Genomic DNA, 15,613 nt, shown 5'->3' with positions numbered 1-15,613 from the left:
GAGAATAAGAACTATTGACTAGGATCTAGAAATTGGAACCGCTCATACATCACTAGTGTGAATGTAAGAGGGCAATACTTTTGGAATCATCCTGGCAGTAACTCAAAAAGTTAAATATAGTTGTACCATCTGATCTTGGAATTCCACTTGTAAATATAACCCAGTGGAATGACAGCATATGTCCACAGAAAAACTTGTACGTGGGTACTAATTGCAGCAGTATTCATAATAGCCCAAATTGGAAATAAACCAAATGTCCATGAACTAGTTAATGGATAAATAAAATGTGATATTTCCATGTTTTAGCCAAAATTCTCTAGAAAAATAGAACTGACTGAATACATGTGTGTGTGTGTGTTTGTGTGTGTGTGAATTGGCTCACATGACCCAGGAATTTGGCAGACTTAAATTCCATAGGGCAGGATCCAAGTTGCAAACTCTGTAGTAACAATGAATTCCCTAGGAGAAGGAGAAGCTGAATGGCTTCAGTAGGCATAAAAATTCTTTTTTTCTGACTACTTAAATCCTAAATTCTCCCTTTAAGACCTCCAGCTGAGTAAATGAAAAGATTATTCATTCAGAAAGCAGTTAACTTTTTTGGTTGTAGGTATAATCTGCCATAAATACAAATGACTGGTCAATGTTTTAAATCTATGAAACACTCTCACAGTAAGAACTATGCCAGTACTTATTTGACCACACAACTGGACACCGTAACCTAGCCAAGTGGGCCTGTGAAATTAACACTTACCATATAATGGAATGTAACCTGGCAATAAAAAAGGAGGTATCCATATATGCTATGTGTAGATAAACCATTGTAACATTATGCTATGGAGAAGAGCCAGATGCAAAAGATCACATTGTATAATTTCATAAAATTCAGGAATAGGCAAATCAAAAGAGAAAAAAAAGTAGATTCGTGGTTGCCAGGGGATAGAAGACAGAGTTTTGATGGAAGTGGCAAGAGATTGCTAATGGGTAATGGATGCTAATGGTTCCTTTGGGGGTGAAGGATAATGCTCTGAAGTTCGATAGTGGTGATTGTCTCATGACTATAAAGAAACTAATAACCACGGAATTGTACACGTTGAAAAGGTGCATTTGTGGTATGTGAATTATATTCCAATTTCTTAAAGTGCATTATAGTTGATCAGTTCTGCTGACTAACTCGTTTTTCCTTTCAATGTTTGAAAATGATAATGGAATAAGCCTCTATTTTCTTGGAAAACTTTAGAAGCATGAAAACTTAAAGTTACAAAACAAAGAAATATAAAGCAATTAAACTCTTCTGGTTTTTTAGATGTGAATAGAAAGATGGAAATTCCAGCGACACAGATGATGGATGTCTCCCAGGTATAACAATTTTTACAGAGTATTCTAGTGCTACCTGGATTCTTATACGCCCTGAATTTTACAGTATTTCTCTTTCTGAAATTCTTAGACAAAAGCAGCAATATCAGCACCTGAGGATGACCTGGAAAAATTACAGTTTAGACTGGGATCCATGACGACTACTAAATGTAACCTGGAGGGTATGTTGCCTGTTTGGAAAATTCCCCACTTAGCAGAAATGATTTTACACTGGAAAGCTAAAAAATGGCTTCATGCTTTCAGGATGCCAATCTCTCTCCTCTCCCTACCTCAAACAGGTTCACTACTTTTAAGTCCATATGCAAACACATGGGGGGGGGAAATATTTTATCTTTTCAGAATATCTAAAGCAACTGGAAGATGAATGCAATGCTTTGAGGTCTGTGAAACATGCCAAGGAAGAGGAATGCAAAACCCTAAGCATGAAATTAGAGATTTTTGATGAAATCTATGCACAGAGAAAGATGTCTGCAGAAAAGTAAGGTTATTTTTGAACAGTGTAGATAATTGTTTTTTATATAATTAACCCAGTATTTTTGCTGTTTTCAATCTGTGCAGAATGAGCTTTATCCTTTCTGTCTTCAATTCCATATTCTATAGTTTATAAAATCCCTGCTCCTGTGTTTTTAATGATCCATGCCTTTTCTGTTGTGGAAATAAATGAAAAAACCCAAAGAAGAACAGACTAACTATAAATGGCTTTCTTTGGTAAGAGAGTCAACACCACCACTCATTTTATGCAGCAAGTCAAAGGCAGGCAGGGGAATGGAAAAGATTTAGTAGGAAAGGAAAAGGAAGATTCTACATATGTCCTGACTGTAGACTGTTGTCATGAGAAAGCTGAGATTGGCTAACTAGAAGTGGGGCATCCTACGTGGCTGGTTAAGCATATTTGGCCTCCCCCGTTGGGCATAATTTGGAAGCAGGGGCAAAAAAGTAGGGAAGTTGTCAGTTAATGTTCAGATTCTCACTATTTTTGTGTGATTGTTACAGGGTTTGTGGTTTGCCTTCCTCAACTGAAAGTGTAGATACTGCACTGATGGCTACAGTTAGTGGGCCAGAGTTTCCTGGTTAGTTACTGTAGCTAAAGGTGGTTTGCAGTTTGCTGGTACTTGTCCATTAATATGTTCAGGCTCTCACATTGTTCTACCAGTTAATTCATATTTGCTTTCTCTATGACCAAGTAGCCTAATTTGGACTTCTCTTCCCTTTGTTGTAGTACCTCTTACAATTGTTTTGTGTTTTTTAGTAGGATAAAATCTTTAAGGACTTGAAAAAACTTTAGGTATAAAAGGTGTCATATTATTTTTTACTCAATAAAAAGCAATTATCCAGACCAACTGCTATAAAATGTGGCTTGGCAAGAATGCTGGAGGTTTAGAACATAGAAAGAGCTCTTTGGTAAATCTACTTGGGTAATTCATTACTTCTCAGAAGAATACATCTCAAAATTTGGAGTTAGATAACATATCCTTGTACCAGGAGGATGATGCATTCTGTTTCCACGAGGAAAGAGCACGGTAACTTGCATTTGAGAATCCCTCGTATCCCTTCCAATGCATCATTTATTTTGGCTCTTTCTTATTTGTATCCTTTTCACTATAATAAGTACGTCACTTTCAGAGACATTTGTGTATCGTTCCGGCAACTTAGTGGACCCTTGATTATGGGAACCCATACAACTTTATAACCAGTTTCTCTGAAGCATGCATGGCCTATGCCCTTGAACTTGTGGTTGGTGTGGAGTGGAGGCAGTCTTACAGAAGCTTGCCCTTGATCTCTGAAGTCTTGAATAATTCTGTGTAGAGTCAGACTTGAATTGAATTGAGTTGCTGTTGAAAGTTTTATGTTATTTCAGTCTACATAAATTTTATAGTGCTATTTGAGATCTTCCATGAAAATACCAGACTTACTGTAAATGGGTTTCTTGTAGCTGTAGAAATTTAAACCTGTGGATATACTTTTTAATCCATCTATGTGGCTATCTCTGAGAAGACCTCTCTTGCTGAGCAAATACAGTTTAGTCTTTTTCATTGTCCAGGCCACTACTGTTTAATGCCATTAAACAACAAAACCAGGCAGTCACTTTTCTGTCATTTAGGGCTCATGTTTAATGGCTTTTCAAAAACAAATCTCTGCAACCTATAGATCTTTGGTTCCTCAACAACAATTTTTATTTTGCTGAGTTTTGGGGGGAGAGTCAAGCTTTTTATTAGAGAAGTAGTAGATTTACCAAAAAAGAATGCATAAAATACAGAGTTCACATATTCTACCCTATTATTAATAACATGCCTTATTGTGATACATTTGTTAGAATTCATGAAAGAACATTTTAGAAGTTTTTTATTCAAGCAACCTATATACAACTTAAAATGTCACCTTTTATCCACCTTCGCATATATAATTCAGTGCTATCAATTACATTCACAATGTTATGAATATATTGTCACCATTTATTACCCAAACTTCATAATCACCTGAAATAGCCACAATTGTTTTTAATCATGAAATGGATTCAGTTGCTCCTTCATCCATGACGGTCCCCTTGTTTGTTTGCTACCCTCTCTGTCTCAAAGCCACTGAGTTCAGACCCTGATCTTGTTTCTTGTCCTGGTATCCTAAATGATGTACTTATCTCCAATTTCTTGTCTTTACCTGCCTCTTCCAGGCTCTGATCCTTCCTCTTCAGAACTGCTAGTGTAAACTTGCTCAACTGTACATCATCCATGTCATTCCAAGCTTACATTCTAAGGAGGATGCTCTGCTCCCTCCAGAGTCAAATCCAGGTTTTTCAGCAGAATACAGGGTGTTTCTCCTCGTAGATCCCTGCTATCATATTCTTGCTGCTTATTCCCTCCAGTTTCCTCTCAAGTGTATAGTGCTGCAGCCCCCTCCCGAGCACTCTTGAGCCACCTAAAACTTTATTTGACTTAGTGCATACCATTAGCCCCACAACAAAAATGTTCTATTACATTCTTTCTGCGTGGCAACCTCCTGCCCACTGAGGTCTCTATGCTCTTCTAAGTATCTTCTAGAGGATGATGATGCAAGAACAGATGAAGAGACAAAAAGACAGGTCATTGTTTCAAATGTAATATGACCCCTGAAAAATGAGTTTGAATCTACACATAACGGGCTTTAAATTATCCTTTTCCTCTTCTTTCTTCCCATCTTTCACAGACTTATTTATTCTGAATTTTTCCCACTGTTTGAAAGACATATGACCTTTTACTCTTCTTTTTGTAATTACCCTAAAATGGTCTTCCTCTTGCCATATTCACGTCTTATATGTATTAATATTTTATCTCTTCCTAACTTTTAACTCTACTATCTTCCTGAAATATTTGATATTACAATAAATATATTTAAATCTATGTATGGTTTAACCCCACAAGACTTTAGTGTATTGGACATGTTCTATGGAAATTTCTTTTTAGATATGTTTCTTTTATCATTTTGCAATCTTCATTGTTTCCTACATCTTCAGACTTCTGTCAGATTTTTTCCATTTATCTGAAGAAAATACTTTAATAAACATCCCTATGGTTTATTATTTGAATGACAAAATGTTTATATTAACTCTTTTTTAAAAAAGATATTCCCTTTGACTTTGATTTTGCAGTTAGTTACCACAAAGAAAATCTATTGTCTTCAATGCCCATTGATTTTTTGAAGGAAAGAAATAAGAAATATTCTTATTTTTGATCTTCTGAAGCTGTCCCACCCAGCGCTCTTGCTTTCTTTTTGATTTATAATTGATTTTGTTTTCCATTGGTTTTTACTGAGATATACCTGGTTACTGATTATGTGTGTGTATTTATACTGTTATCATTAGCCTGCCTTGAAATTTTGTTGTAATGTCTTTCCTCGGTTTTGAATTAACTCAGCTATTATCTCACTGTATTAGTCAGCCAAAAGGATGCTGATGCAAAATACCAGAAATCTGCTGGCTTTTATAAAGGGTATTTATTTGGGGTAGTAGCTTACAGTTACCAGGCCTTAAAGCATAGGTTACTTCCCTCACCAAAGTCTTTTGCCACATGTTGGAGCAAGATGGCTGCCAATATCTGCCTGGGTTCAGGCTTCCTCTCTTCCCAGGGCTTGCTTCTCTTTCCTCACAACCAAGCCCCTCTGTGTGCTTACTTCCCGGGGCTCCAGTTCAAGACTCCAGCATCAAAACTCCAACATCAGATATCCAACTCTGTCCTTTTCCATGTCTTTTATCTGTGAGGCCCCACCCACCAAGGGTTGGACCTCAACACCCTACTGACATGGCCCAATCAAAGCCCCTAATCATAATTTAATCATGCCCAGGTACGGACCGGTTTACAAACATAATCCAATATCTCATCATATGATGCTTCTGTCTCACTCTTTCCTTCTGAGATTCCCTTTAAACATTTTCCTGCTTCCACAGTGTCTCCTACTTCTCTTTCTAATTTTTAATCTCTTTTATTGCATTGACATCATGCCAGGTACTTTTTCCAAGAAATTTTCCTATGCCCTAAATCACTCATCTGTTGTGGTCAAACTTGCTGTTGAAACTATTCTTAGAGTTCTTAATTTGATGTACTTCATTTTTCAGTTTTATAGTTTCTAGTTCTTTGATAAAATTTGTCGTCTGACCTTTAAATTTCTTGAAAATTTAGGCAGTTATTTTAATGTGTGAGTGATGAAGCAAAAGAGTCCCTCATCTTCCAGCAAGCATCAGGTTTAGCTTTATCCCATCTCAAGTCTGAAGCAAGCGTTGCTCTGCCCTTACTGGCAACTTGTTTGAGGTAAACTGTGAGCCATATTAGGGCCAGAGCAGTGCTCTGTACCCCTTGACATCCTTACCTTACTGCACACCATCTCCATGATAGTGACTACAGAGAGCACTTGCTGAAGTACGCCCTGGGTGGCCAGAAACAAGTGCATAAATCTTACTTTCTGTGTGTGTGTGTGTGTGTGTGTGCGTGTGTCTTTTCCCTCATTCCTAGAGATTTTTTTAAATAATGTTCTTGATTTATAGAAAATCAAGAGTCATTTTGGGAAGTTTGAATGAGAACCCCCCCAAAAATTAACACAAGACAACATAGCAAATCAAGCATTCTTTGACCATTGTCCTTTGCCAACACTATCAGTGAACTGAATCCAGTTAAAGATTGATACCCTGAGCTTGAAGGTTGTACCTAAAATCTCTTTGGAGGGAAAATATTCAGACTCTGGGGAAGGGGAGATCATTTTTTAATTCCATAGATGTTGCCTTTACTAAGATTTGCCTTTTTTCTCAACCAGAAACTTCTGAAGGAGGTGTTAGACATTCCACTTCTGAGCTGTGGGAATGTCATGTAGCTAACTGCACATTTTTAATAATGCCAAATCCTGCAGTTATCTCTTTTTATCAGTGTTATTCATAAGATGTGCAATCAAAAACGTCTTCCCATAGAGAAATCAGACCAATAACCATCTCCTGTTTCATCCTAATCTGATTAGTTGTGACAAATTGGTCAATCCTCATTTCCCACATGGAATTAAAAGTTCCACCACAAATGACTTTCCCCCAAAGGTCATTTAGAATGTCTCATATGTACTATTTACATTTGCTAATTTTATTGACTATTGAGTAGGATCTAATGAAGGGAAGGTCCAAAAGTAGACAACTTGCCAGCAGTCCAGAGTTTGTCAAAAGGAGACTTGCATCTTTCCTCTAATCGTGTTTGTGAACGTATGCATTTATGTGGAAGAATGGAAAGGACATTTGAATGAAGGTCTTCAAAGTGATGGGAGGGAATAAACATGAATTTCACAAGTGAATGGACAGTGTTGTGTATTTATTTCTCATCTTAGGAAACTTGAGCATGAAGAGCACAAGCAGCAGAAAACCCAGAAGGAGCTGTCAGCTGCAGAGGAAAAAAACAGTTTGGCTATGGAGGAAGTAGAGAATTACAAGTGAGCTCACCTTCTCACCACCAGCAGTTTGTGTATCCAGTGTTGAATGTTTTTGAACTATTGTACATTATTTAGACCCAAGTAGTTCAGAAACATAAATATATGATGAGAAGAAATTGGGAATTTACACAAGGGAAAAAAGTTACTTTTATGAAAGAAGAAAAATGTTCAGTTACTAATACTTTATTGATTCCCAGCGCTAGCCAGAAATGGGGGTGATGTAATTGTTGGGATCCCTAAGGAAGTTTGGCATAGTGATAATACCATTTGACAGACCAAGTTGTCATAGCCATGGGAAATATGGACTGAACATAAGGAAAGTAAGAAAAACACATTAAAATGAAAGATACTCATTCTAGGATTGATTAGAGAAATTTTAAGAATGGGTCAAGACATGATGAAATGTAAGCTGAGATATTTCCAATTGGTAAGTAGTAAATAAACTGAGACAATATCTTTGATCCTACTGTACTCTTAAAATCATGTGAAGTATGTTTTAATTTGTATAGGTGAAGTCTATAAGGGTGCAGTTTATAGGGTCCTGGGAATATAGAAAGGATATTTGATTTTGTGGTCACTACTTTGCTTTATCTGATGAAAGTGATTGTAACTCATAGGAAAATAATTGAAGAAATGGAGAAAAAACTACAGCAAGCAGAGAGCTCATTCAAACAAGAGGTAACAGTCTTTCTATTGGCAATCCCAGCATTCTACAGCATCTAACTCATATATAAGTACTAGTCTTTAGAATCCCCAAACATATATATGTTTATATGTTGTGTTTTTCAGATTGCTCTTTATGAGAAGAAGGAACATGACAACTGGGTAGGATTTTGTTGTTGTGGTGGCTCCTTCCTTTTTTTCAGTTTCTACTACAAATGAATGTGCATGTATGTTTGTCCTCTATAGATCAGAATTCAGGATCTAGAGAGAGCGATGGTCGAGGAGACCAGAGCAGCTGCCTACTTGAGATGCAGGTACAGGATTTTTGGCATCCATTTTTTTCTCAGCATGTTTTTGAGTTTTTAAGGCCACATTATTTGGTATCAAATAAGGGATAGTTTTATCTTGTTCTAATGTTCATTCAATTCTATTCTTTCTTTGTGTTGAAGATTGGAAAAAAATCAAAATAAGAAGGCACAAGAAAAATGTGGCATTAAGGCCCCAATGCTGGGAAGAACTGACATGCAAAACCCTCCGTGCAGAGGTAGGAAGCATTTTGTGAAGAGCAGCAACTTAATTTCTGCTGGAAAATCCACATAGAGTGCTTTTTGTTCCACTTGGCTGTCCTCGTGCTGCCAGAAATTGTCCTACGAACTTAGTAAAGAAATCAGATTGTCTTACTGGGATGACAGGGTATTGTTGTCAAAGGGTCCCCCAGTCAGAATGTCTCCTTGTCTGTCTCCTGTGAATGGTGGAGCTCACACCTGTCCACTGAAAACGCACACCTGCTACAATGACCTCTTTGTTATTCTCAGATGATGATGAAGCATCCATAGAAGATCATTGGGTCAAAGTTCATTCCCCCCTTTAGGGTATATGGTTCAAGGAGTTTTTTCTCATTTCTTTTAGAATATGGACTAAATGTCCTGCCTCAGGAAGAAATTTTCCTGATTATTCTGAGAGGAATAATAGTGTACTGTAAGATCTTTTAAAATCAAACACTTATTTAAAATTTTTTGAGTTTCTTCTTTTTCTTCATGTGTTCTAATATTTCGTTATGAATTATAGTACTTTATCCATACATTAAATTTCCATGTAAATTTACTCATCCTACATCAAGTCTACTACCCTACAATTGTACTATTAAACCCAATAATTATCTTCTTATTACTATTAATGCCTCTAAGTCCATTTCTTTTTTATTATCTTTTTTTTAAAGATACATAAGTCACACAAAATGCTACAATAAAAAATATAAGAGGTTCCCATGTACCCCACACACCCCACTCCTCCCACACTGACAACTTCTTTCATTAGTGTGGTACATTCATTGCACTTGATGGGTACATTTTGGAGCATTGCTACACAGCCTGGATTATAGCTTATGTTGTAGCTTACACTCTCTCCCAGTCAGTTCAGTGGGTTATGGCAGGATATGTAACGTCCTGCATCTGTCCCTGCAATAACATTCAGGACCACGCCAAGTGCCAAAAATGCCCCCCATATCACACCTCCTTTTCCCTCTCCCTGCCTCCAGCAATTCCCATGGCCACTGTCTTCTCATCAATGAGATAGTTTCTTCCATTGCTAGAGTCACAATAATTCTATAGTAGAGTACCAATAAGCCCACTCTAATCCATATTCGATTCCTCCATCCTGATGTCCACTTCACCTCTAAATCAAGAAGGGGTGTAAGTCCATTTCTATGCATAAAATTTCTAAATTACCTGGCCAATATAGGAGTCAGGTTACACAGAGATAGAAAGATTTAAAAATATCCACCTGTGGTTTGAAGAACAGTTCCAGTGAGGTTAATGTGTAGGATTTAAAGATATTCTTCCTCTCCAAGGCTGTTCTTATTTTAATTTTCTAACTTGGCTTAGATTGCAAGGCATTTACACGATGTGTACGGGGAGATCCCTGGTTTTAATGTCCATTGCCAGCTAGTATGATCCCTAAACCATCCACTTTTCCTTGATTTGGTTTGAATACACCCATGTTCTGTGATGTCATTCTCAGTGGTCAGGGGATGTGCCTCCCCCTTGTCTTAAAGGGCCACCTGAGATATCTTAGGACTGGTGAGGGAACTAAGTGAGGTAAAGAGCCCAAGATGAATGGAGGAAAGGAGTGGGGGGTTTGTTATTCTTCTGTAAAGAAATATGCAAATCAGGGTAAACCTTGGCGCGGTCTCTGACCTTTGTCTGATTCAGGACCTGGTGCAGCTCCCGTGAAGAACAACAACTCCAGAAGCTCATTCCCTGCCAAGATGATGGAAGAAGGCAAGGTAAATGCTGCCATCCTTTTCATGCATAAGTAAATATTTCAGGAAAATTGGATCTTTTCATATAACACCCTCTTCTTGCCTCATTCTCTTCCTTGTTCATTGATATCTTTGCTGTCTCTTTACAAATAGAAAACTCTTCCCCCAAGTCCTGCAGCCTTCCCATTCCCAGCTTGCCATTTTGCTGGCACTTCCAGGAGCTTTAAGTCCTTAAGAGGGTATGTTAGCCAGCAAAGGGGGTGCTGATGCAACATACCAGAAATCAGTTGGTTTTTATAAAAGGTATTTATTCGAGGTAGCAGCTTACAGTTACCAGGCCATAGAGCATAAGTTTCTTTCCTCACCAAAGTCTCTTGCTCCGTGTTGGAGCAAGATGGCTGCCAATATCTTCTAGGATTCAGGCTTTCTTCTTTTCCCAGGGTTCATTTTCTCCAGGCTCAGCTCCTCTGCTTTCCCCACAAGGTCAGCTGTAGTCTATGAGGCTCTCTACCCTTTGCCTCACTCCACAAGGCCTGTAGACTAGTAGGCAAATGACTTGTTTCTCTTCCCGGGGCCTTCTGTCTTTCCTCACAACCAAGCTCCCTTTGTGTGCTTATTCCTGGGGCTCCAGCTCAAGACTTCAGCATCAAAATCTCCAACATCAAAACTCCAACCTCCCTTCTCTGCTCTGTGGTTTTACTGAGTCCTCACCCACCAAGGGGGTAGGATGCAACGCCTCATTGATGTGGCCCAATCAAAGCCTCAATCATTATTTAGTCAAGTAAAGTTAAACCAATACACTCTAATACGTCCGGAGGAAAAGACCAGTTTACAAACATAATCCAATATTCCATTTTGGAGTTCATCAACAATATCAAACTGCCACAGAGGGTGAGGAATTAAGGGCTAGCACTCCTCTATCTCTGGAAGGAACAGAATAAGAAAGGCACTTCCCTCCACTACTGGAAAATCATGGCACGCTTGATTCCTTACTAATCTCCTTTATTTGGAAATGTTGCTGGGTTACTGCATACTGGTTTTTGTTATTGTTATTACTTTATTCCATTCTTATATAAGATTATGAGATTATACATGTTTAGAACATCTTCTCTAATCCTCATATTTGAAAATGTGAAATGACATCCCTCCAACTTTGTTTGTAAGCTTCATGCAATTTGAATGCTCTTAGGGAAATCCATAATGAATAACATAATTCAGCATCGCGTCATCTCTATTGGAAAATGTGCTATAGCAGAATCCCAGCAGCCAGACATTAGGTAAATTCATCAAAATTATAAAAAATTACAAATTGGCAACACTGGAAGTGAAATAGTGAAGAGTGAAAATCAATTATTACCTGTATGGCCAATAAAGGTCTTGGAATACATTGGTGAAAGTATGTTCTTTATTGGTCTGTGTAAATGTTAATGTGGTAAATCCTCTTAACATATACTATGGGACTTCTCCACCTTGAAATCAGAATGCATTTATTTTAATTCTGTCATTTAGCATTCTCATCTGCAGCTCATGCAATACTTAAAATACAGTATAACCTATGAATTCAGACACATATAGCTGTGCCTATCTAACTTCTATTGGTAATAATGATTTTGTTTGAAAACATTTTCCCTGTTTCCACACTAGACTTCAGGAATATGCATCTCTCTAGTGCCCACGAGAGAGAAATTCCAGAGTAGAAGAACTATTTGTCAGGGAGAGAAGCAGATGGGGAAAAAACCGGGCTGGCAGGCAGACCCGGTGTCCATTCTGGCTGTGTCTCTTGCAAGCTGTGACCCTGGGCAAACGATCTAATTCTCCTCAGAGTCTCTATTCACCCAAATTTAGGTTGGTCCTTCTAACTTTCAGAGTTCTGTGAATGAGATATGACATGAAAGGCTTATCTAAGGTGTCTGAAGAGCAGCTATTTTTCTTTTGGTTTTCATTTTCTCTCGTTATGGTTTTAATGCAAATAGGTAGGTTTTGTGGTGATTGAAAGGGAGGTTTGAAAGGTGGTTTTGGGGAAAAAGTGTCATTTAGGAATATGCTCTTCTATTAATTGGAGTTACATCTATTACTTCCCTAGCATTTCCCTTGTCTTTCCTTACATGTTCTCACAGGGAGTGAAATAAGTGGCATGAGTGGTGACAGAAGTTCACCCTCTCGGCGTGTATTAACATCTCTAAGTAGCATGGGTGGGGCTGCGTGGGAGGGATGTGTTTTCCCACACTGGTACTCGTATGTATTGGATTTCAGTTTTCTTGATGTTGGTGGTTTTGTCTGTCAAATCAACATATTTCTTAACTTTGACTACTGCTTTGCAGGATAATATGGCTGCAAGTGGGCCCCCTCCTTTCCAAGGATCACCCTTCATGCCCTACCCCATGGGAGGCCCTCCACCACCACGAATGGGCTATTGGTGGCCTCCTCCACCCTGGTGGCTTCACCCACGGCCTCCACCTCCTCCATTTGGTAAGATGAAGTGAAAAGTCAGAGTCCAATTGTAAAGCACTTTCATTTACAACTCCTTTTTTTGTCTTTATTTTGTAATGTTATATTCAAAAAATATGAGGTCCCCATATACCCCCCACCCCCTTCACCCCACTCCTCCCCTCATAACAACAACCTCCTCCATCATCATGAGACATTCATTGCACTTGGTGCATACATCTCTGATCACCGCTGTACCTCATGGTCAGTGGTCCACACCATAGCCCACACTCTCCCACAGTCCACCCAGTGGGCCATGGGAGGGCATACAGTGTCCAGTAACTCCCTGCAGCACCATCTAGGACAGTTCTAACCCCCAAAAATGTCCCCATATCATATCTCTTCCTCCCACTCTGTACCCCCAGCAGCCACCATGGCCACTTTCTCCACAGCAATGCCACATTCTCTTTGATTACTCATCACAATAGTTCATGAATAGAATATCAGTAAGTCCACTCTAATCCATACTCTATTCCTCCATCCTGTGGACCTTAGAATGGTTGTGTCCACTCCACATCTCTATCAAGAGGGGGCTTAGATTCCACATGGATGCTGGATGCAATTCTCCTGCTTTCATACAACTCCTTCTTGTAAAGCCACACTTGCTTTGGCGCAGCTTTCCAATGCAAGTGTAATTCTGGTTGAGGACTTTGTAACTTTCCTCAAGTTACTTAGGATATATGATGGCCTTAATCATCTCCCCATACTGAGCTGGAAAGCAGATGTATCTTTTAGACAACAAAAGAGGCTGGTTTTAGAAAGCCAGAAATAAACAGTTCTGCAAATGTATATAGAACACTGATCTTGGCCTGACCGTGTAAGGGATAAGAAAAATTCCTACCTTCAAGAGCTTAAGATGTTTCTAGGAGAGAGATTAATACAATAAATGGCACAATGTTGACAATCACCCATAAGAGAAACACAAATGAAGGGCCCTGGAGGTCAAAAGAAAGGCCATATGAATCCCTGGATGCCCAGGGATACGTGAGTATGTTGCAGAAAAGGAAAAACTGAGTAGATGAAAAATGAATATTTCTTGAATCCAAGAACATGGACCTCAAAACAGTTCCTGCTGGGATAAGAGCTAGCTAGAGTTGGGAGTTGGAAGCCTAGCATGAGGCCCCAGCAGAACTGCTGCGTGAATGTTCAAAATGCCCAATAGTGGACAATGAAGTTATCTTCACCAGCATTTCTTTGTTGCCATAATACCCTGAGTTCATCGCCTGAAGTATATGTGGCTTTCCTCTTGGAGTCCTGACCTGAATGTAGTGAATTTGTTTGAAAAAAAAATTCTTTGTAGAATTTGGTAGTTTAATTCAGTTTTGACAGGATATTTTGCCTTACTATGCCCCAGTGAACCAAAATTGAAGACAGGATCTAGTCTTCTTTCAGGTATAGTCTAGGGGAACAACTCCCTTGGCCTCATAATAAGTCAGTCTTCTAGCAGAAAATTCATAACTTCATGATCTGCCTCAGCTCTACCTCTATCACCACATTCCAGCATTCCAATTCCTACCCCTGATACTTGTCTTCATGCCCACAAATACATCTTGCACTCTCCCAATAAAGTGCCTGTGTTCCTGCCTTTTACTCACAATACCAACTTTATCTGGATTCTACTCTTAATCTTAGCCCTTATATATATGAAACTGATATACTACTTGTTTTCTGAAGCCATTATGAGGACCAAACAATATACACATAAATAAAGAACCTTTCAAAATATCTAGTGCCTACTGCATACTTTTCCTACTCACGGTTTAAATGACATTACTTCCACACAGAAGATCTTCTAAAAGTTGTCCTATGAGGTACATTAAATTGAACTAATACTACATCCAGTGAGTGTTCAGATTATTTGCAATTCCAATTTCAAAATTTAAGGCAAAGACTCCACCCCGCATTTATAAAAATTCAACTCCTACCAGATGAAAAAATGGTAATGGTCAGATTCTGTACAAAGTTCAATTCAGAGATGTATATCTGATATATGAAAGCAAGTTTGTTTCATTACATATAGACACCCAGATGCAGGCACACTAAAATATTCAACATGGGCCACAGAAATATCACAGAAGACAAAATGTATAAAGGGAAAATAAAGATCACAAAGATTGCTCTAAATGTAATCCTTTGCCTTACAGGACCATCATTTTGATATTTGAAGAGGATCTTCAGCAGTAATCATCATGCTGCAGTTATTACAATCTTAGAAAATGTGACAGATCTACATTAATATCTGATGATTTCCCCTGTCCAAACCTGTTTCTTGTTCCCTTTATCTTTCATAGGTCGTCCCCTAATAAATTTCTTGCTATCAAACGCCCTCTAATTGTCTCCTTTCTGTAGGACTCACTAACACTAATCCCTGTCAGAGGAGTACAGACAGTGTGCTTTATTGTGTACGCTGTTCAAAAACAGGTAGGTCAACACGGCAATGTAAGACATCCCCTGAAAAAGCCTCCCTAGATATTCAGCAAATGTAAGGACAAATTTCACTCTTTTATAACTCTGGAGGACATAGAGACTGGAGACGGACTCCACAAACATTGAATCAAAGAAAGAGACAAATATCAGGTAGGAAACTTCAGTCCCAGACCAGCTAGTCCTCTCCCCTCTCCTCAATTTTCCCACATAGCTTGGAGTTTTCCAGAGGCAGCAGCATGGAGCCCTCCCACTGGGGACCCAGACTATAGAGGTATTCACAGCACTGAGTTAGAACCCAATGCATATATAGGCACAGGGACCCAAGTCCCCTGAGACTCCCAGGCAGAACACTAGCTTCTGAGGAATGCTGCATACAAAAGGACTTCTGGAGAGATCAGAGGGATACCTCAGAAAAGATCAACTACCAAAAAAAAAAAAAAAAAAAAGAAGTTGCAACGAAGGACAAGAGAT

General features: G+C 38.7%; 1 protein-coding gene across 1 annotated transcript in view; it reads left to right on the top strand.

Annotated features, from left to right (window-relative positions):
- The window catches only part of LOC131272942 (transport and Golgi organization protein 1 homolog), a 119,122-nt gene extending 104,081 nt beyond the window's left edge, over positions 1-15,041 (top strand). Inside the window, exons 10-20 of the mRNA XM_071213640.1 lie at positions 1,304-1,356; positions 1,445-1,535; positions 1,714-1,852; positions 7,204-7,305; positions 7,923-7,983; positions 8,095-8,130; positions 8,215-8,282; positions 8,418-8,512; positions 10,179-10,252; positions 12,550-12,697; positions 14,860-15,041. Coding sequence (XP_071069741.1) covers positions 1,304-1,356; positions 1,445-1,535; positions 1,714-1,852; positions 7,204-7,305; positions 7,923-7,983; positions 8,095-8,130; positions 8,215-8,282; positions 8,418-8,512; positions 10,179-10,252; positions 12,550-12,697; positions 14,860-14,873 — 881 coding nt within the window. The 3' untranslated portion in view covers positions 14,874-15,041. The remainder of the gene's footprint in view (positions 1-1,303; positions 1,357-1,444; positions 1,536-1,713; positions 1,853-7,203; positions 7,306-7,922; positions 7,984-8,094; positions 8,131-8,214; positions 8,283-8,417; positions 8,513-10,178; positions 10,253-12,549; positions 12,698-14,859) is intronic.
- Positions 15,042-15,613: the final 572 nt, after the last annotated feature.

This window comes from Dasypus novemcinctus, unplaced genomic scaffold (assembly GCF_030445035.2).
Source record: "Dasypus novemcinctus isolate mDasNov1 unplaced genomic scaffold, mDasNov1.1.hap2 scaffold_254, whole genome shotgun sequence".
Lineage (NCBI taxonomy): Eukaryota > Metazoa > Chordata > Mammalia > Cingulata > Dasypodidae > Dasypus > Dasypus novemcinctus.
The sequence above is the reverse complement of the archived record's forward strand: the minus strand, read 5'-3'. Positions and strand labels throughout refer to the sequence as shown.